The 19,981-nt window shown below is 37.5% G+C and overlaps 1 protein-coding gene across 1 annotated transcript in view; it reads right to left on the reverse strand.

Annotated features, from left to right (window-relative positions):
- SLC26A7 (solute carrier family 26 member 7) overlaps nucleotides 1-19,981 on the reverse strand; it is a 70,725-nt gene that overhangs the window by 11,797 nt on the left and 38,947 nt on the right. Inside the window, exons 7-12 of the mRNA XM_010312461.2 lie at nucleotides 18,613-18,760; nucleotides 16,432-16,545; nucleotides 13,312-13,389; nucleotides 11,768-11,863; nucleotides 4,578-4,684; nucleotides 3,664-3,730 (exon numbers count right to left, since the gene is read on the reverse strand). Coding sequence (XP_010310763.1) covers nucleotides 3,664-3,730; nucleotides 4,578-4,684; nucleotides 11,768-11,863; nucleotides 13,312-13,389; nucleotides 16,432-16,545; nucleotides 18,613-18,760 — 610 coding nt within the window. The remainder of the gene's footprint in view (nucleotides 1-3,663; nucleotides 3,731-4,577; nucleotides 4,685-11,767; nucleotides 11,864-13,311; nucleotides 13,390-16,431; nucleotides 16,546-18,612; nucleotides 18,761-19,981) is intronic.

Here is a 19,981-nt window from a genome sequence, read left to right on the forward strand (position 1 = left end):
GATTTCTGCTGCTTCTATTTCAGACTTGAGGAAAAGTCTGTCAGCTGTTAGTGTCTTCTACTTTTTCCAGTTGTACTATTTGATGTAGTAAAAGATATTACATCTACTTATAAAGTTCTTTACGTACATTCCAATAAATAACTGTATTAAGCTTTTATGCATCTAGTGCTGCAAACAGGGATAAGCAGGATCGTGTGTGGCCTGTAAAAGTTACCGATATTTTCAGTTGCATTTTCTACTTTTTCTACCTGCCAAGCATGCATGCAACTAGAGAATCTTAAATAGCCACAAAACCACTGCTCATAAGTGCCAGTTGCCAAAAAAGTAATAGGATTAATTTGCCTTTCAGGAATGTCTGTTATGGAAGCTGGAGATCTCTAGGTTAATGTGGAAGTTGAGAGCGTCATCCTTCCAAGTGAGAGGCAAGGATGATCTGGGAATGCATCACCTGAACATTGCACAGCAATAATTCCCACCACGTATTTTCACATGCAAAACATGGTATCACTGAGTGCCGGTTTCAACAATCTCAGAAAAAACTTTGCCCACTTTGGAAGAATGAAACCAGGATGACAGACACCCTTCTGCTGATTTTAATGGGCAAATGCTGCAGCTGACAACACCTCAGCAGGTCAGCAGCACACCCTGAGGGCAGATCAAACAGATCTGATTCTGAGAAGTGCTCCAAAAGGAATTGAGTCCACAAAAGTGCTATATGCAATAAAGTATCCTATTGCTAAGTGCAAAAAGGGGTCTGGATACAGAAAATATCCATTTACTGCTGAAATAAAATATCTGATTTATGTGATTATCAGCTCTCAAAAATGAACTACTTGTGACAATGGCTAATAGGAAGTAAAAAACAAGAATTTGCAAGAGAATATGGGTTCAAAAAGCCTCTATTCTTCCTAACAAAAGTCAGAGACATGTAACAAGGTCACAATCAAACACAAGTGGAGCTGACACAGAGACAATTTTTTAAGTAGCTCAAAAAATGTGGGATTGCATTGAAGATAACGCAGTTCTCCCAACAGACCTTCAAGCAAAACAGAAATGGAAATCTTCACCACAAACCACACAAACTACCTCCTTATTGTAGACTGCTATTCAGACTTCTGGGAACCAGATGATCTCTCAGACACCACCACAGCAACCATCATACAGACCAAGGAAACATTTCAAACATCCAAAATTGAGGCAATGAACCCCAGACTATGTATAGGGACCTTGTGCAATTTACCTATGAATGTGATTGTGGTAAATATCACCAACATACCTCGGTCAGTCAAGTGGCAAAGCCTAACTGGCAATTAAAATGGCTAAGACTATATGAAAGAAAACTCTAAAATAAGGGCAAAACAGAGGGCAATATATGCTTGAATGGGGAAATACTACAACATCCCACAAACTCCCTTAAAAACAATGTTATACACAGCTTGGTGTGGAGACAAGTGAGCACTTTGGTGCCATAGCTGAATGAGCAAATGGAAGATGAAAACTAAGAAAAAAGAAGACCGATGTGCAAAGATCAAAGCCTGTGATGATCAACAAGCTAATAAGCTTCCAAAAATACAAGGTGTAAAATTTGAAAGGCTCAAACAGTAAGGCCAAATGAAGCAGACAGCAGACTTAGGTTTGATTTTTTGTCCAGGATGGGCAAGGACAACTGTGCCAATTTTGGCTCAGTTATTACTGGCTCTGGTTTGGTTCTAGCTCCTTTCTTAGTAAGAAGAGTTCTGAGAAAAATGGACTTCCTCTTTGTCATGTCCTTCCCAAGAAAGAAAGAAAATCCCAGGTGGCCTACCCCTGCTGTCACATAGAAGGATACTGGCAATTGCCCCGTGCACTCTGCACAGTACTGTCTACGCTCAGATAAGAATTCAGTTCAGGGAAGGTCTGTGATGCAATGTGTTTCACATAAGCTTCTAAATACCCTCTTGATTTTTTCCACATTAAAATGTCTTTTATCCTATTGATGAAATAACCTCTATAAATCCACAGACCTTAATGGCAGGGTAGATCATTAAGTTTGCATATTTTCATGTTTAAAAGTCCTGTTGTTTATGTCTAAGCTGTTATTTACCAGGGGAACTTGGATCAGTCTAACATTCATACATTAAAAATTACCCTAAATGCCTACTGCAACCCAGTGACCCTAAATTCAATTAAAGGCATTTTTCTAAATCTTAAAAATATTTTCCTTCTTTACTTTGTGTAATAAGCTCTTGAGCAATTTGCTTTCCTAACAAATGTTATTTTCCCCACTGTCTGCAGACACTGGTTTGTTATTATTTGGTTACTGGCATTAATCTTAATGATCAAGGAAAAAAAGCAGGGGAGCAGTTAGCTTAAAAAAAAAGATGCATAGGGATTTGTACAAAATATTTTATGAACTGATATGAAAAAAAGCAGGCAAATCAAATTTTGGTTACCCATCTCTGACAAAGTTACTCCAACATTTTTCTTAAGAATGAAAAATGATATAATAATTGACAGCTAGGCCAGTCTAAACATCACCATTTTAAATTCACATTTCAGAGCCCTCCCTGTTCTCACGTACCTTTCACATTCCAGCATTGTTCAACATGCCAAAACAGTAAACCCCCCTGAGCCAAGTTCAGATTTTGAGCCCAAGATAGGTCTGATGGAAAATATTTGCCAGAAAAAATAAATTCTTTAGAGTAGAGCTTCTTAGTAGTGAGGTAACAATTGATGAGCACGTTGCTTACTGATACATAAGACCCTTCATAAGCATAAGGAAAGGAAAGAGGACATAGTAGAAACTGCCGCAGTAGAGAAGGCAGGATGTCCTAGTGGTGGGACTCTGTGCTGAAAGCACACATGGTTCTACTTCTCTCTTGGCTGCTGAACTACCATTTCATCTCAGAGGAGGGAGTTCACCTCTCTGGGTCATTACCCTTCTCTTCTTACCATAGGCCTGACCACAAGCAACTTTGATGATAATTGCAATGAAAATAACCGAAAGAATTTAAAATGTCTGACTGGTAGGTTTAAGTGTGTAAGAAGCCAAATTTTAAAAACACAGTCTTTCGGAGAGATTCTTCCATCCATTTTTCACCTGAGGGTACCCTTGTTCAGTTACAGGGTGGTGACATGCATGGAGCAGTCTGTGACAACTTCGTGCTGCTGTTCCTCCTTCCCCAGCCACACATGGTGTCCTCTGGGACAGTCCGATCACAAGGGGCTGGTGGCAGAAATGGGGTCAGAAAAGAGATTGTGGATGATAAGAGTATTAAAGGAATTTCAGGAAATGTGGAAATCTGGTAAGAATACAGAGACAGCTACTGTCTGCTCGGATGGCCCTTGCCCTTGCTGCCAAGAGTTTCCTTAGACTTAGGAATTAGGAAACTTTTGCAAAGAGCAATTCCTAACTTAAAAGTAACAAATAAACCAAGACAGACAGATCTAAGAGGACTTGCCTAACTTTGCAGACCAGCAGCAGAACCAGGAAAAAAATTCCAATTTCTGATGCCCAGACTAGTTTTGTATTTACTATGTCATACTGGCTCTTAGATTGCAAGTGGTCATTTCATAAAAAATGTTCCCTTGACTCATTGATTACAATCTGGTAACCAACTAGAGAAAATAAACAAATCTGAATTAGTGGAACACACAAACACAGAAAAAGATAATGTAACTTACACAGTTATCTTCTGTTTTGTATTTATATTCCACTTCTTTCACATTTTTCAAATTCACTGTCTTTGCTCTGTAATCAATACACAGAGAAAATCTGTAAGGCAAATCATCAGTAGTCTTGAACAGATACAGGAAGAGACACACTCCAAAACTACAGCATAGAAACTTAAAGTTGCAATGGTGCAATCCATAGATAGTTTTGTGCATATCAAGCTTATTTTTTGTGATAATTATCCAGTTAAAAGAGTAAAAAGCATATTTTAAAATTATAGTATATAACTTTGAAAATGTGGGGTTTTTTTTTAAACTCAGATATGAAAAATGGAAATTTCTTGTCAATAAAATCTTAATTTTAAGTTTCATTACTGTTTTATAGCTCGCCAGAGAGCTACTCTTTTCTGATTCATACATAGAATTTACAATGTACTTTTCCCTAGACATTAGAATAGTTGTGCAGTTGTGTTTTGTTAATATATATTATCAGTGCAAATGGCAACTATCAACTCCTGTGCAACATTACATCTAGGAGTTTATAAAGGTGCTTAGTTACTAAGGCTTGCCAGACATACTTTATCCTTCAGGAGCAAATAAGTATCTAAGGGAAAAAAATAGATTATTGATTTTTCTGTTGATTTTATGCTACTTTCACCTAATGAGTCATAGAGATGTGTAATACTAAGAGAAATCACAAAATAATGCCATAGCATGAAATGTTTTAGAGATCCTTAGCCTACAGTAAATGCACAAGTATGACTTTTTCTTTTGAATTGTCTTATCTTGTAATTTTCTGCAACTAAAATACTAATGTTTCATTGTGAAATTTAGTGTATTATACGTCTACCCTGATGGTGAAGATACATGCCAGAAAGAAGACATAACGATGTGCTACTAGAACATTTCAATAAATTATTTCTCACCTGGGAAAGCGGAAAATCACAATTACTATAGTGCAGACAACGCCATACAACAGTCCCACGTTAGCAGCAAAGCATATTGTAAACACGTAGGTACTAACCCATATGCTCTTTAAGGAGGGAAACAGAAAGAGGCGATTAGCTTTAATTTTTGTAACAATCTACACTCTATGAAGCAGAAATAAAGATTTTTAAAATGGAGATGGTTTCTCAGAGGTGAACTTTCAGATCTTTGAACTGGCAAATTTTGAAGACTGAACTAGCAGTTAAAATAATGCCTACCCATGGGAGAACACATGACATAGCACTACTCATTCCAATGCTCACAGAGGTTGCTTTCAGAGTTACTTAAAATAGCATATGTAGTTGTGCTGCCAGCATAATTCAGAATGAACTCAGTTGTTTTGTAAAACCCATATTTTATTTTTTCACATTGCAAGTTTTTGTCACCTTCTTCACTGCATACATTTAAAATCCTCCTTTACTTTTACACAATGAGGTACCACAAAGGTCACGTACAGACAGCTCTTCTCCCACTAATTGTATAAGTGGGAATTACAGTTTGCAAGGAGGTTAATTAAAAGTGGCATTTATCAGAGTACATCTGACTAAACCTATTCTATAACAAATAAAAATTATTGGGGAATGGATTTCTTCACATGGAAACAGTGAGATTTCAGATTACTGCCCCATCTTTCAATATTCGATTAATACAACTTTGGATTCATGTTAAATACAATTTAAAAAAATACAAAGAAGCATATCTAAAACAAAAGTCACTTTGAAAAAGAATTTAAAATATTTAAAACCCAAAAGATTGTAACATTTCAATTTTTTTTCTTAATTATTTTCTAAGCAATCACTTACATTCCCATACAATGACATGTATGGCTGAGAGATATCCAGATTTTACAATTAAAAGGAGAAAAACACAAATTACTTGATTTCTTATACCAACCTAATGTCAGCACATATTTCTTTCCTTGAGGGAGCCTTAAGCAAAGACTGCCACCTAATCTTTATATAAAAAGTGTTAAAGAAGAATGGAAAGTATTTTCACTCCTCTGGATATACTGATCTCCACAGGTGCCTGTTTCAACAATTACAGTGCTGCTTGGTAATGTTTGCAGAGGAACAGATCACATTACAATGGCACAATCAGTGTTAAAATTATCCTTTCTGATGCTTTCACTTAGCTCAGGAAAGCCAGAGACAATAGAATACTTTCAGCCTAACCACAGGAATTTTGCTCGGGCAGATTTCAGAACTGTTATTTTATGAATTATAAAACGTAAGTCATACCATACTAATTTGTGCTTCACAGAGGACAGAGTGTTACATGACTCTACTGAGAAACCTTTTCCTCCCTCATCTTCAAATTTTAAACTACTGCTAAAGGTTTTACAGTCTCTTCAACAGCAAAGCTGCTAAGTAATGAGGTAGTTCATTCTTTGAAAGAGTGCTCAACCTCCACTTATTTTTTTATGACATCTTATACCAATTGTTGTGAATATATTTGCAAAGAATACCTCTATGAGCAAAAAACATTGAGTTCTGATTAACCAGTAAGAAAGTAAATCTAAGATTTACAAATCCAATATATATTTATGAAGGAGCTCGCTGGACATGAAAGGGCTAACAGAAGCACTACAAACCTGAAATTCAGGCAGGATCAAGAATTAGCCCATCCTGATAAGGCTGAACTCTTGACCATGCCTGAGATCAAGCAATCCACTTCAGCTGCAGACCTGAGCCTCATCACATCTAACTAAATCACTCCTGCAAGACCTGCAAAATTCTTCTGTCTCAGAAAACAGAAAGCATGAAAATCCAATATGAACTTTACATAGGAAGAATCAAAGCCAAAAATGTTTAAGCACTGCTGAGTACTAAGCAGCCCAGTATCTCACATCTTAACTGTAACCAGAGACTGCCATTGTTGCAAAGGATGAGCCAAAACAATCATATTCTTATCTGTCAATCACCCTTTTAGTGCTTTGTATGGGCCTGGAGTCAGTACTTTTTTAGGTAGGGTAGCACCAAACTTGTAGAAAGAAGTTATGTTGATCTGATTGATAGACATTTTTTTAAATCATGGGTTGTTGCAAGGTTCAACAAAGAAGTCATAAAAATATCAAAGTTTTCTTTGGCAACTTACTTCAGGATGGTTATTGTATTTTCCAGGGCAGATAGAATCTAATAATTTTTCAAATCTTATCAATAATGTGTTATAGGCACACGTTATTCCCAAAAGTCAAAACAAAATCCAATTTCAAAATATGCTTGTACTGTAGTACTTTAAAAAAATATTTAAAGAGGGAGAAAAGAAACAAGTAGGAGATACGGATTTATGTTCAATTCTGTATGTATCAGACAGTATCAGAAACACTGAGAGGTACTGTGACTATATAGATAGCAGCTGCCTCCAAAACTCTGTGGACAGTATGTTTCCTTTCCATTTCATAAGATCTACCCATCCACCAGTGAAATGGGAACTTGGAGGGGAAAAAAAGGTGAAATAGGTGAAGTGGGAGAATAGTCTCTGAGCGAATGGCTAAACAGTGCAGTCCTAAGACACTGTGATACTAAATGTTTCTGTACCTCTTTGAAACCAGATTATAAACTTCCCTTTTTGTTTCAGACTGAGGAGATGATCAGCTATTGCCTGTATGGGTAGGATTCATTTCGCTTGGCATTAACTCTCTACTGCACAGATAGCTACAACTGGGTGAGCTGTCTAGATTCCCACCATAATCAGTAGAAACCTCGTTATCAGAGTGAGGGGAATTTAGGATGCAGTTCACTTGACTCCTACCTGATTATGCTGCTGCCTACTTCAGGAAGGGATGAACCATACCCTAACATGACTTGACTGACCAGCTCTGTACTCTGTAATACGAGGCTGCGATGACTTGCTCAGATATAGAGGCCCTTACTGCAGTCACCAGCACGTAGCCAGAAGAAGAATGCTATTAAAGTCCTGTTCGTTCAGGGGGTGCCTTGGCAGAGAAGATGTTGGAGTGCGGGAGGAGGGTCTGGCTCCAGGAAGGCTGCGTAGCATGCCCGTGCTCCCATGTCCTGCAGACAAATGACTGATGCGTGCATACATCCTCAGGGCACCCTTAATCAAAACCTACAATTCAAGTGGTGAAGACCACTACAGCCACAAACCAGGAACTGCTAAACAGTAAAGTGGTATGGTAGTTCTTTAATACAATTTTTCACAGGCATTCTGTACACAATGATTAAGAAGGTATTTGTTTGCACAGACTGCCCTTGAGACAGGTGGACTGATATAAATATTATTCTTTAAAAAGAATTTATATGGCAATCACACTTTCAATGGATTAAGCATTTATAAATTCCTTCCCATCCCACTGAGACTAACTACAGAAAAACTAATACAGCTCAGGGTAGCATATTCACTAATGCGTAAAGGATAGAAAATCTCCCTAGGATGTCATAAACTGGAAGCATGCGTGCAAAATTATTATCATAGAAGAGATGCCTTCCTACTCTTTGGAAAATTGTTTATATAGCAAAGCCTTCAGTGCTCTCTCATGAATCAGGGCCCCTGTGTGGTGAACACCTGAACAAATTTAAAAGTTCATCTCCCTTCTGAGTATAATATGTTAAAAAGTTCTAAAAATAAATGAACTTGCACCAGTGAGCTCCAAAATTCCATGGAAGAGTCCCTCTGGGCCCCCTGCTCCAGTCTAATTTGACAAAATATATTGACAGGATGGTGGCTCCTTGTCTTAGAAACTCACTTAGAAACTGGCAAGATCTTGGAGGACACTTGTCGAAAGTGAGACCCTCCTCTTTGGATTTACTTTAATTGCTGAATTAGTAGCATTCTTTTCATCTTTATATATTAATATATGTGCACACACTTACAATTTATCCATCCATAATTACTTCTGCCATCAGGGCACCATGCAGGGAATGTGTAATTTTTACCATAAATTGCTGTCATTTTTTCTGCTTTACAAGTCAGGCATACAACATAGCTCTGCCTCAGCTCTGGTCATGTGCTGGTAAAGTCATTTGTACAATTTTTAACATTTTTTTCTCTTTAAATGCCACATTATTTCTCTGTTGAATACCCCAAATTCCTGTTATATAATTAACTCGTGAAGATAATCCTTATTCTACTGCCATTTTTCAGTTAGAGGGTCACCCTCTGAAATACCTTTTCCCCATCTTTTGCACTTTCAGGTCTAACTGTTAACAGAAAAAAGAACATTTTTCTTCAGCAGCCCATTACCAGGCAGTAGTTTTCGCCTAGTTTAGATGGCTGCAGCTCATCTGGGATGCTCAGCCTGAAAAACAAGAGTTAACAAGAACTTCACTGTCCTTTTTGTTGGTACTAGGAAAGTGCAATGTCAAGCTGGAGAACAAAAATGGGAAGTTAGTCAAGAAGCAGGCCTGCATAAGAAATTAGGCTTGCAGGAAGGATATGGAAATCAACTTTTGATCTGAGGACCTGAAAAATGAGATACACTTACAGAAGAATTCCAGACCAACTTCCTGGTAGTTCCTTAAAAATAGGCAAAAATTCAAGACAAATTGTTCTTGGGTTAATGTACAAAACACAGATAACATAGGAATCAACACCTCGGAAGCAGTCAAAAGATGAAGACAGCAGAGGGAGGACAAATACTGTTATGCATACAGTTATGTATTTAATATATGTAGTGGAATAGAGCAATTAGTGATCTGAAATTACTGAAGTCATCCAAGAAAGTGTAGGGAGTGACAAAAGACCTTAACTGAAACAAGACACCTTTGAAGTTGATGGGAGTGCTGTGAATGGTAGAAAAGGGCTCTTTGGAGTAAGGGCAGTAGGGTTCTAGCTGGAAAGAAACAGTATGATTTGAGAGGTGGGATGTAAAAACAGGACAGTACTGAGGGTTGATAAAAAACAGGTTGAAAGAAAACAAATATATGTAATAATATTCAGTGGATAATATTTAGTATTAGCCTCTTAACTCTGTCAGCCTAGCTGCTCCTTTGAACTCAGCTGCTCCTAAACATTAAATCTACAAGAAAAAGCAATCTATGGCTGAAAGGAGAGATTTCGTAGACTCACAGAACATCCTGAGTTGGAAGGGACCCATGAGGAGTTCAACCCCTGAGCAGTACCATTCAAGCTGTACCTTTTACATTTACAGGATCACATTTTATAGAGAACTAATCAACAAATAAATATTACTCATCCTGTTTGTGCTCAATGAGAAGCTTAAAGAAGTGCAAAGGAAAAAGGTAACAAAAGCCATAATATTCTGTTTCCACACACTCTCGTTTGCCAGACCTATGAGCATAACAAACCTGACTTCTATGTTACATGACACACGCCCTTCAAAGAATCAGCTCCAGAAAGGAGAGCTGCTAATTATTTCCAAATGTTTTCTTTTAGAGTTTCTATCTTCAAAATTCTTTGGATAACCTGGGTAATGGAACCAATTCATTTCCAATGTGCTATCAATTGCTGGGGTGAATCTTTTCAGGCCAAAATCAACACCAGTGTGGTTATTCAAACCACTGGGCTTGGTGGGGCTCCCTCAGACCAGGCAGCAATGTAAGATCAATGTCTGTAGCTTTACTTTGGACAATGCTATTTAAAGCAAGATGATTTACCCTGTCAGGCTAAGGATTGATGGTGTAATTACTTGAAGATAAATCATTGTTCAAGTATGTCCAGTCAAAAAGATAAACCCAGCAAACTCTCCCTCTCTAAACCCGTTCTTAGAAATAATGACAGATGTCAGAGATGTAATAACTAACTACTCACTCATCCTTTTCTGCCAACACCACAAAAGCAAAAATCAGTCAATCTATGAAGATGCATCAAGTCTAGTGAGCTTCTAGAATATCCTGCTGGAGAACTTAACTACTTATTACCTCAGTGCACTGATAAAGAAGATATATCTCTCTCCCATAACTACCAATTTTCTTAAGTTCACTGTCCCCAAAATAATTCTGGATCCACATCATCCACCCCTTGGGACACTGGAAATCTAGGATAAGCTGAAGACCAAATACAGTACAAGTGATAGAAAATATTTTCAGAATTTTACTGCTTGAGGAACATAAGCTTTCATGAAAGATAGAGCTTTTTTTCTGGATGATACAAAAAAAACCCCCCAAGTCTAGTCTTCTGTGACAGAATGCAAAAAATCTCACATAGCCAAACTTGATGTTGCTTACTCAGCTCTGCTTTCCATACTGAAATCCAGGACTCTATAAAAAATGTTTTATTCAGTCTAGACTTACCATTACTGCTGTAGAATATGAAGTCACTGGTGAATTCAACAAAGTCCAATATTACCTCCAGTAACCTATATGTCCCACCACAGAGAAGGAGGATATGGCCAAAATACCTTTCTGAATATTTGTTAACTGAAACTGCAGAACCAGAAGTTCCAAAAGCTTTATGGGATGTCAGTATGTATTTATGTAAATGGATAGAGGTTTTGGTTCCACTAATTGGCCAATACATTCAAAAACTCCCACAGAAGAGAATTCTAGGAGTCTTCCTAAACATGGACTCATCTTTAATATTTGTTAGGAATTCTGTGCAAATGTATGTCAGACCATTCAGACTTTGCATTAAACAAGATTTTCGTACTATGTCTCTTTCAATCTATCTGCTTTTTCTGATGTATTCCTCCTCTCATACTGCAGGACCTTTCTTTCTGATTAAACAACAGATATTCTGTTTGCAAAATCAGAAAGAGTTAAGGCAATTTACCTACAGCACCCTCGGATATGTATCTTTCTGCATCTCTAGTGTTTCCAGTTCTGTTTGTCCTGTATGGCCATTCCATATCCCCAGCAGACAAAGATATCTCTCTGATAATATTACAATAGCAAAAGCCAGCTACCAGCTAGAGAAGGCATACAAACTTAGATACACACATCTGCTTGGATTAACCTGATCTGTCTGTATGCACATCTTCAGCATTAAATTAGGTTTGATTCTTTATCATTTGCTAAAATTCCTTTTTTTAATACAATTGACATTACAGATGCTGTTATTCTGAGACAGAAAATAAGCAGATAGTACACAAAACGCCTAGTAATAATGGCTTGTACTTATCTCTTCTAGGGCCACAGAACTATTAAAGTTTATTTAGCAGGTATTTGTTAAAGGGTCTCAAGAAAGCCTCCTTAGATTAAGTTTCACTTACCCAGTCTATTTTATCCACATTCCAATATTTTTTTAAGTCACGGAACTGCATTAGCATCCCCTTCAAGCCCACAACAATAATGCTTGCTAGCACACACTGCAAAGAAATAAAAACCAAAAGCCATTTGCAGTATTGGCAGTGAAAACAAATGCTCTTTCTTCAGATAAGCAGTCAATATTATAATTAAATTACCAAAAAATGAAGTTAGTGTTTCAAAAATGGGATAAGCGCAAGGTGCACTTGTGACACAAACATAAAGTATCAAACTTAATTTTCTTTCCTGAAGGTAATCTATAGGCCACCTGATTGTGAGAAAAATGACAGAAACTTCAGGACATCCTAAGGCTCTCCATGCGTCGCCAGACCAAAGACATTCTGCCATAGTCTGGGGAACTAAGAAGCAAATCATAACTCAACTCCCACACAGTGAAGAATTTTAATTCCCCTTCTTCATCACCTAGAACAAAAAATTCATTAACTTTGTAGCAAACAAAATAATTTATTATTCTGCAAATCAGAAAGGGGGAGCAGACGGATGAAGAAATCACCTGGAGCAAAAAAGGACAGAGTACAAAGCAATGGAGTTGCAGTGCATAGGTGGGGAGGGCTGAAAAAGCATAGTAGAAAAGAAGTAAAATATCAAGAAAGCAACATACGATTTTTTTTTTTTTTTTAAATATGGGGGGAAAAGCCTATAGGAAACCAGTCAAAATTTACATATAATCCATATAAAAAATGAAGGGAGGAAAGCAGTATAGTAAGAAAAAGGACGTATTGTGCATCCCTCTTCACGTGTCCTTACTTCGCATGGTTAAAATAAGCTATAAAAGTATCTGCGTTTGAAAAGTGAGAACCTTGATGTGACACTGTAAACAATAGCACAAAGTAAATTTAAAATACAGTTGAGCTAAAATGTCATATACAAACATGGCAGGATTATGGCTAATTTTGGAGCTGTACTTTGTATGTCTCTAGTTAAAATTAACTATTAATTTGTAATACCAAAAACCAGACATAGCTTATGTCAAAACACACCATGTTGCTTTACAGGGTCTTAGTGTAGAAGACGTATTCCATGACAGAGATATAAGATTATCTCATAATCTTTCTGTAATTAAGCTTAGATCACTATCTACAATCATTTGTGTCAAATTTATTCGAAAAGCAAAGTCAACATCATATGCATGACTGGAGAAAAATTCTGAATCTTCATTAATTTCTATTACACTTTGTCAATTTACAAATCCACAGCAATCTGGATGTATATTTTTCATAAACTATTTGCCAAAAATAAGTAGAAGAGAAATGCTTTCTAATATACTTATGTGATAGCCTATATATGCAACTATATATGTGTAAAATCTATATGTGTTATGTTGTCACCTCAGTATTTTATGATTTTGAGACTTGCTGTTCCCTTTCTATTCTTTCTGCTATTGAAATTAAATAGAGCTGATTGATTTAGAGGTAGTACTATCTTTCCCTGAAAGAAATTAAATCATTAGAAAATATTTGACAGAATCTTTAAAAGATAAGTACCGTACCATAGGCAGCCAGTACAGCAAAGGTCCAATTGCATAGATCACCACAAGAATTAATACACAAGAGATAAGGCAAGCCACCTAAAACAATAAACAAGAAAAGCAGATCATTCAGTCTAACAAAAAAAAATAATTAAAATGTGTGAATAAGGACTAATTGATAAATATTCTTGCCAAAGTCAAGAATGAGATGTTGAATATGTTAGCTATTAACATATCCATGGATTGCAGATGCATGTAATTTCGGTTTTAATCTCTGGTGATTACCTTCAGCCAACTACAGTGAAAACATAGTAAGAGATCTGAACATCTGTGCTTGACCCTGCTGACAGCACACAGACACAGACTGCAGCATCACTTACACGCTCGATTATTAAATGGAGCGTGTGTGTGCAATATCTCATCCCAGAAGTTTCACTGCATCCACTGTCATTCTGTAATGTATTTATAGCCAGACACCCTATATTGCACTAAACAGATCTGTCACAGCACGGAGCAAAAATTATACATGGAGAACTGTGTCATCATTTTTGCACAATAGAAGACTTCTAACTGCTTTTACTGAGATCAACACTAAAAGGAAACTATTGTGTTAAATCAGAAACCACCAATGATTTCACATTAATGCTTTAGAAAATATAAGAACAATTTTTTATATATATTAAAAATTGTAATGAATGTAGGTGACAGGAATCCAGACAAATATATGTTCTAAGAATTATATGCTTCTTCACAGTATCATATGGTATTAATCTGATGGAAAACTACAGTAGAATTGCAGTCTTCTGCTCCACTCCGCTCACAAAGTAGAGTACTTCTGGTCTCATTAAGATACAGTCCAGATTCACAGAAGGTTTTTGACGATAAGTAGACAGATGCTCACTTTATTTTTATATTGATAATATGTTTCTTTACTAAAATAATTAGGTTTCATTTAAAGAGACAAGTTGTTAAAAACAAAACCAGACAAGTTGTTAAAACACTAGAAAATTAAAGCCATGGTGTACTTAAAAATACCATCAAGAAGGATAGACAGAGTGTTTACAGAAAAAGGGACACAAAATCTGCTAGTAAAGCCACTTTTCCCTCTTTCTGCCTTCCCCCAAAAAAAGAAAAAAAAAAAAGTGTTGATTCTATTTGAAGGACAGTTCTACGCCATGATACAGTCCTTCACTTCTGTTTTCTCCCAGGAAAAGATATCACTGAAGAATAAATGACATCACTGAATCCCAGGTGTAGCCATTGGAGATAAAAGGGCTGCTCTGAGCTGCTCTTTCAGAGGAAAGGCTCTTTGCATTTCTTTCATGACATATGCCAAAGTAAACTGGCTTCTCTCCACGTAGTCAAAGCAACCCCTCACTCTTCTTTTTGCCTATGATCTGACCAACATTTATGAGTGATGTTCTTCTCCTCTCTTCATACTGCCCAGACAGCTCCAAAAGTAGAGGATTGAGTGGATGTGTTGTGTTCCAAAAAGAAGGCAGGAGAGGGAATTTTATGTTTATTAAAGTACTCTTATAGCATTAACGCATGGCCACACTTTTAACTTTTGGATGCAGGCTCTGCTATACTGTGAAACCAATGGATAAAACCAAGCAGATCCTTGTTATTCTTACCATGTACTTCCTACCTTGAAATCAAACTATAGTGGTTTCTTTTTCCATTTCATATATTGAATACACTTCAACTGGGGCCTTTGCCAACACAGCCAAAGTGCTCAGATACCCTATATGCCTTCAAGTTATAGGTCTTCAGGTATAGGTCTTCAGGTTACCTTAAAACTTCCTTGGAAAACCCATGATGCAGTACAACTGCAAATTGTACAGACAATACATGAACAGGTAACAGAAGAGGATGTCGGTGAGGATGAAGGTACGTGGCTACATGGCATGACGTTGAATCCGACTCAAAGATATGAAATAGCTAATAGCAAAGTGGTAGCTAAACTATTTGCATATAAATGCTTTTTAAAATTATTATTGAATAAATTATTAATTATGATTAATCAAGTTTAGAGTACTGTGTAGGCTAATTAGCAAGTAATTAACATTTTGAAATAAAGCTCTGTATTCTTTCTTAGTATTGCGGTATCTGCATGAGAAATAATTGCAGGACATGGCCAAGAAGAAACAGCACCTATAGACTGTACTTAGACTTTTCAGTTGTACCTCATTACCCTTTTCCTTGTAATTAATGTCCTTTACACAGGCAAGAGCAACAGTTATAAAAAGACAGTAACAACAAACTCCAAAGGACATAACGTTTATATGGCAGGATATCACCAATGGAGACTTGTGTTTCAGAGGAAGGAGGGAGAGGCAGCGCATAGGGGGCTGCTCCGCGGGTGTCCCGGCTGCGGTGGCCCACGTGGTGCCAACATGTGCAAAGGTCACAGATGAGCAGCTTGCTACCTCTCCTGTTCATGGGCATGGTTTGGACAGGTAACAACAGCTTTACAGGGTCACAATTATAATTGTCATCAATTGCAGTTTCCTCTTTTCTGAGCTACTGCAATAAGAACTTGTGGGTTTAATTTCCAACAGCAGGAAATAGTCCAAAAAGTCCTTAAAAACAGAGTGTCATCTCTGGGCTCAAGATATACTGAGGGACAGGCCAAGTACACCATGTCACAAGGAAGAAGTTGGGAGATTACTTGGTTTTTTTTTTTTAAGAAACAGCTCTTAAGGTTACTTTCACTTTATTTTGAAAATCAGATAGAAGCACTAAATTAAATCTATTTTTTTTCCAAAGCTTCAGCGTAGCCTGTACCATTAAATCCATTAAAGACCATTAGGGGGCACTTTTGTTACAGTTACTGACAAATTCACATAAAACTGACAGGTCTTGCACGTTGTTTTCTGCAGTCTGAAAACACAACTCCTAACCTCCTTACTGCCACAGACTCATACAGGTAAAAATGAATAAGTGGAACCGTTAGCTTTTCTAGTAAGATAGATGCTGATCAGATGCAATTCCATGCAGATTGTTAAAAATGACAGGGCAGTCATTTCCCAGGAGAGAGGAAAAGGGAGAAAAGAGAAACACAATGGATAAATCAGCACAAGTTCCAGTGAGCAGTATCATAGCTTTAATTCTCCTGCGTGCTTCACTCTAACCCATTACCTGTGTTTTGGCGCCCGTACTGTATAAAAGTGCCGTCCGTCCCATCGCTGCGGCACTTGGTATGCAAAAGAAAAATGAAGGAATCACGTTGCTGAGGCCATGAGCCAAAAATTCCTGCAAAGTTGTTAAACAGAATATGTTTTTTCCCATCGTTCTGTCATTTCAGTGCTTCTTGCAAACAAAGGATGTTACCCCTATGTAAATATTAGCAATGACAAAGGATGGCTATATTTGGGGGGGGAGGGGGAATCACATATGTACATTATAAAAGATCTCACAACATAATGTATCTTCTCACAACTCAGAACTAATTTGAATGATAGAGCTGCTGAACCAGATTCATCAAACGCAGGAGGTATATTTTGTTCACAGAATAAATGGTATTGCTAAGTTTTGAAGATGAAATTCAGCCAAAATATTTACATCTTGATCCACATCTGCTCTTTAACAGGCCAGAGTCTCAAGTAGTGGGTTCTGGACAGTGTCCAGGTTGTTTCTGGCTTATGATTCTACTGGAAAAAGACAGCCACTGATTTTTTTTTTCTTTTAGAGCATGTTTAGTGAAAGTGAAGTGTGGTAGCAATACTATCTGCATGCTTTCATTACAAATGTATTTGGTGTTTATTCACAGTCAAAATGCAGATACGTCTGAACAAATGTTTACAGAAGAAAAGGTGGAGAAGCCACCTTGTATCTGCAGCCTGAGCTGAACAGTGTTTTCCAAGAAAGTGCTCCAAATTGGCTACCCAGCATCAGTCTTCTCCCCCAGACTATAAGGAGCTCATTTGTCTCCGGAGAGTGATGTGCAAGAAAAGATGCCAGTACTGCTAGAAGTGCTTAGACGCAAATAGTATTGTATACAGCCAGGGCAATACCTGATCATAAGTTTGTCTTCACAGCACAGGACAGCACCACTGTAAAGCTCCCCAGACAACCTCGCACACCCACATGCCACCATGCAGAGCCCTATGCCTGGCTCCTGAAGGCAATACAGCTACACCACCCTGTTGCCACTATGCTCTGTTCTCATGGAGGTTTTGCTCTTTTCCTCCATTATTCGATGCAGACTTACAAATAGTTTCCAACCCCTCAGTAATTAAGCTGTGTAAGCTACAAGTTTTCCAAAGGTGCAGAAAGACATACAGGTTGCTGTGCTCCATTTAGTGCCCTTGAGACAATGCAGCATATCACCCTGAAGTCTGACTTAAGCTGAATGCATTTTCCCTCTGCTCCCTAGAAAATAATGGCTCTGAGGCATCAACAGAAATTCATGGCTCAATGTAGTCATTCTGAAAAATATTTCAGAGACCTGAGTAGACAAGAACATTCCCACCATATTTTCCAATAACATAAGAGATGTAAAAAACATGCACTGAGGTAGCAAGACTGACCTGTTCAAACAGACCTCCAGTGGCAAAACCAACTGTTCTTCATTCAACCTTATGTCATTTATCCCAAACCATTTAAGAGAAAGGTGGAGGCAGCATTTTCATCACACAGGACTATTGCCAGTTATCTAAAATTGAGCGTTTTTTTACCACAGTGCTTGAATGATTGTCTCCATGGATTTCCAGTTGGCTTGGAGTTACCCATCTGCCATGACCAGCGGTGGGGTAGTGCAGAAAGTAACATCCGACCTTGGTTTAAGCCTGTCCACCATGAAGTGGAAACTGCACAGAAAGCTCCTATGGCTACCAATTTGGCAGCACTCTTTGAACCCACTCTGCTTCTTTAATATAAATAAACCTTCATTTCAGATGAGACTTCTACTTTGCATAAGCTTCATTTTACAGCATCAGATATGTCCTGGGACTATAAGTACCTGGGGTTTTTTTAGAACTGCTTTGCTTCTTTGATCAGTGGCTGATTTAACATCTGAGCTGGTCTTTAAGAGCTCAGCTGCCAAAGGAGAAGCTGTCTCATTTTAGAGCACTGAAAAATGCATCAGTACCCAAATGCTGCACTGAATGCAGCATTATGAGACTACCCTGAAGCATGCGCTTCACCAAAACCAACTAGGGAATTCTGCAGAGCTGATTTGGACTATATTTGGATTTTACTGGAAAGATTCCTGATGCCGTATGGAACATACCCTTTCCTACTGGGCATTCATCTATAATACATTTCCAAAATGGTGAAGAAATTTCAAGGCTTACTGAGAGTAAGAAGAAAGAGCTTTACCTGGTTGTCATCCACAGTGTATTTAAACTTTTTAGCAGAGCCTTGGGCCAGAGCTAGTGATGCTACATAACCAACCAGTGCTACTCCAAAAGCTTCAGTGACTACTTCAGGCAGGACATGCATGGGTGGTGGTTTTGGTGATGGTAACCTTTAAAAAATAAAGACAGTCCTTTTTGCAAAGCTTGATACATAGCCTCGATCTACCTGCAATTCATGAAAATACAAGAGAAACAATCTTTGCATGCACAGATAATTTTTGTAATACTTGTAATGTGACATTTTTCAATATTTTAGATAAATAAGATCTCAGCGTGTGCGGAACTGCAGAGGAGAATTTGTAGAAGAAGATGAAACGGTTTCAGATGGAGTATTCCATTTGCAAACTTCAATTTGAGAAATTATGAAGGGATCCTTATAAATTAGCTCCCTCACTAGTGGATAAAATCAGCAACCATTCCCTAATTTTGTAATGCTCAATAAAAGAGACTCTACTGTACATTTTTTCTTTTTTATAGTTAGCTTTCCTGTAATGTTTAATTTAAATCTTTTAAACAATTTAGTATTCCCGTAGGTTATGGACAGTATGGACATTTATTCAAACTAATGGAGACCTTCTAATGGTGACTGCAATGAAATGCCTCAGTTAAGAACCGAACCTCAGATTGTCTTTGTACTCCACAAAAAGACTTCAGTCTCTCCAAAGCATAAATCACACTGCCTAGGAGCCAAATTGTGCTCTAAAGGTTTCTAATGCTCTCCACTGACAAGGCAGTTAGAAAATTCAGGTAAATGCCTAAAAATACATAGGAATGATCCAGGCTCTGCTTCTGTTTTTCGACACTACAGAATCTTCTCATGCAAGGTTACACAGAAAATAAGTTCCTGATTAAAGCTGCACAAATACATTTTAACTGATCATAACACATATCAAAAAGTCTCATTTTAATCTCAGATACTTGGCATGTAATAGCATGCCCTAAATACTTAAAACCAATATTCTGTCTCAGCAACTTCCCTATTTTATTTCTATCAGTGCAAGCTGCCACACATGCACTCATGCTGTCTTGGACTTGTACTTTGTGAAATTTAGGGAAACCCTGAAATTTCCAAAGGGGAGATTACACAACAGCTGTGATATTCTTTACCAACCCTTAGAGTTTGAACATTCTCTCTGACATCTGATCTAATTTCTCTTTCCAGCTAATTATACTGAACATTTTTTTTTGCCTTCTCTTCAAGGTCATGGAGAAAAATGTATCACTATCTGTAGTCAGAATGTTCTTTTCTAGATTAAGCATATCTAAATCCTTTACATTTCCTCAGAAATCACATTTTCTAAAATTATATATAAGTGGAAAAGAACAAAGTG

The sequence above is a fragment of the Balearica regulorum genome, chromosome 2 (assembly GCF_011004875.1).
Source record: "Balearica regulorum gibbericeps isolate bBalReg1 chromosome 2, bBalReg1.pri, whole genome shotgun sequence".
Taxonomy (NCBI): Eukaryota; Metazoa; Chordata; class Aves; order Gruiformes; family Gruidae; genus Balearica; species Balearica regulorum.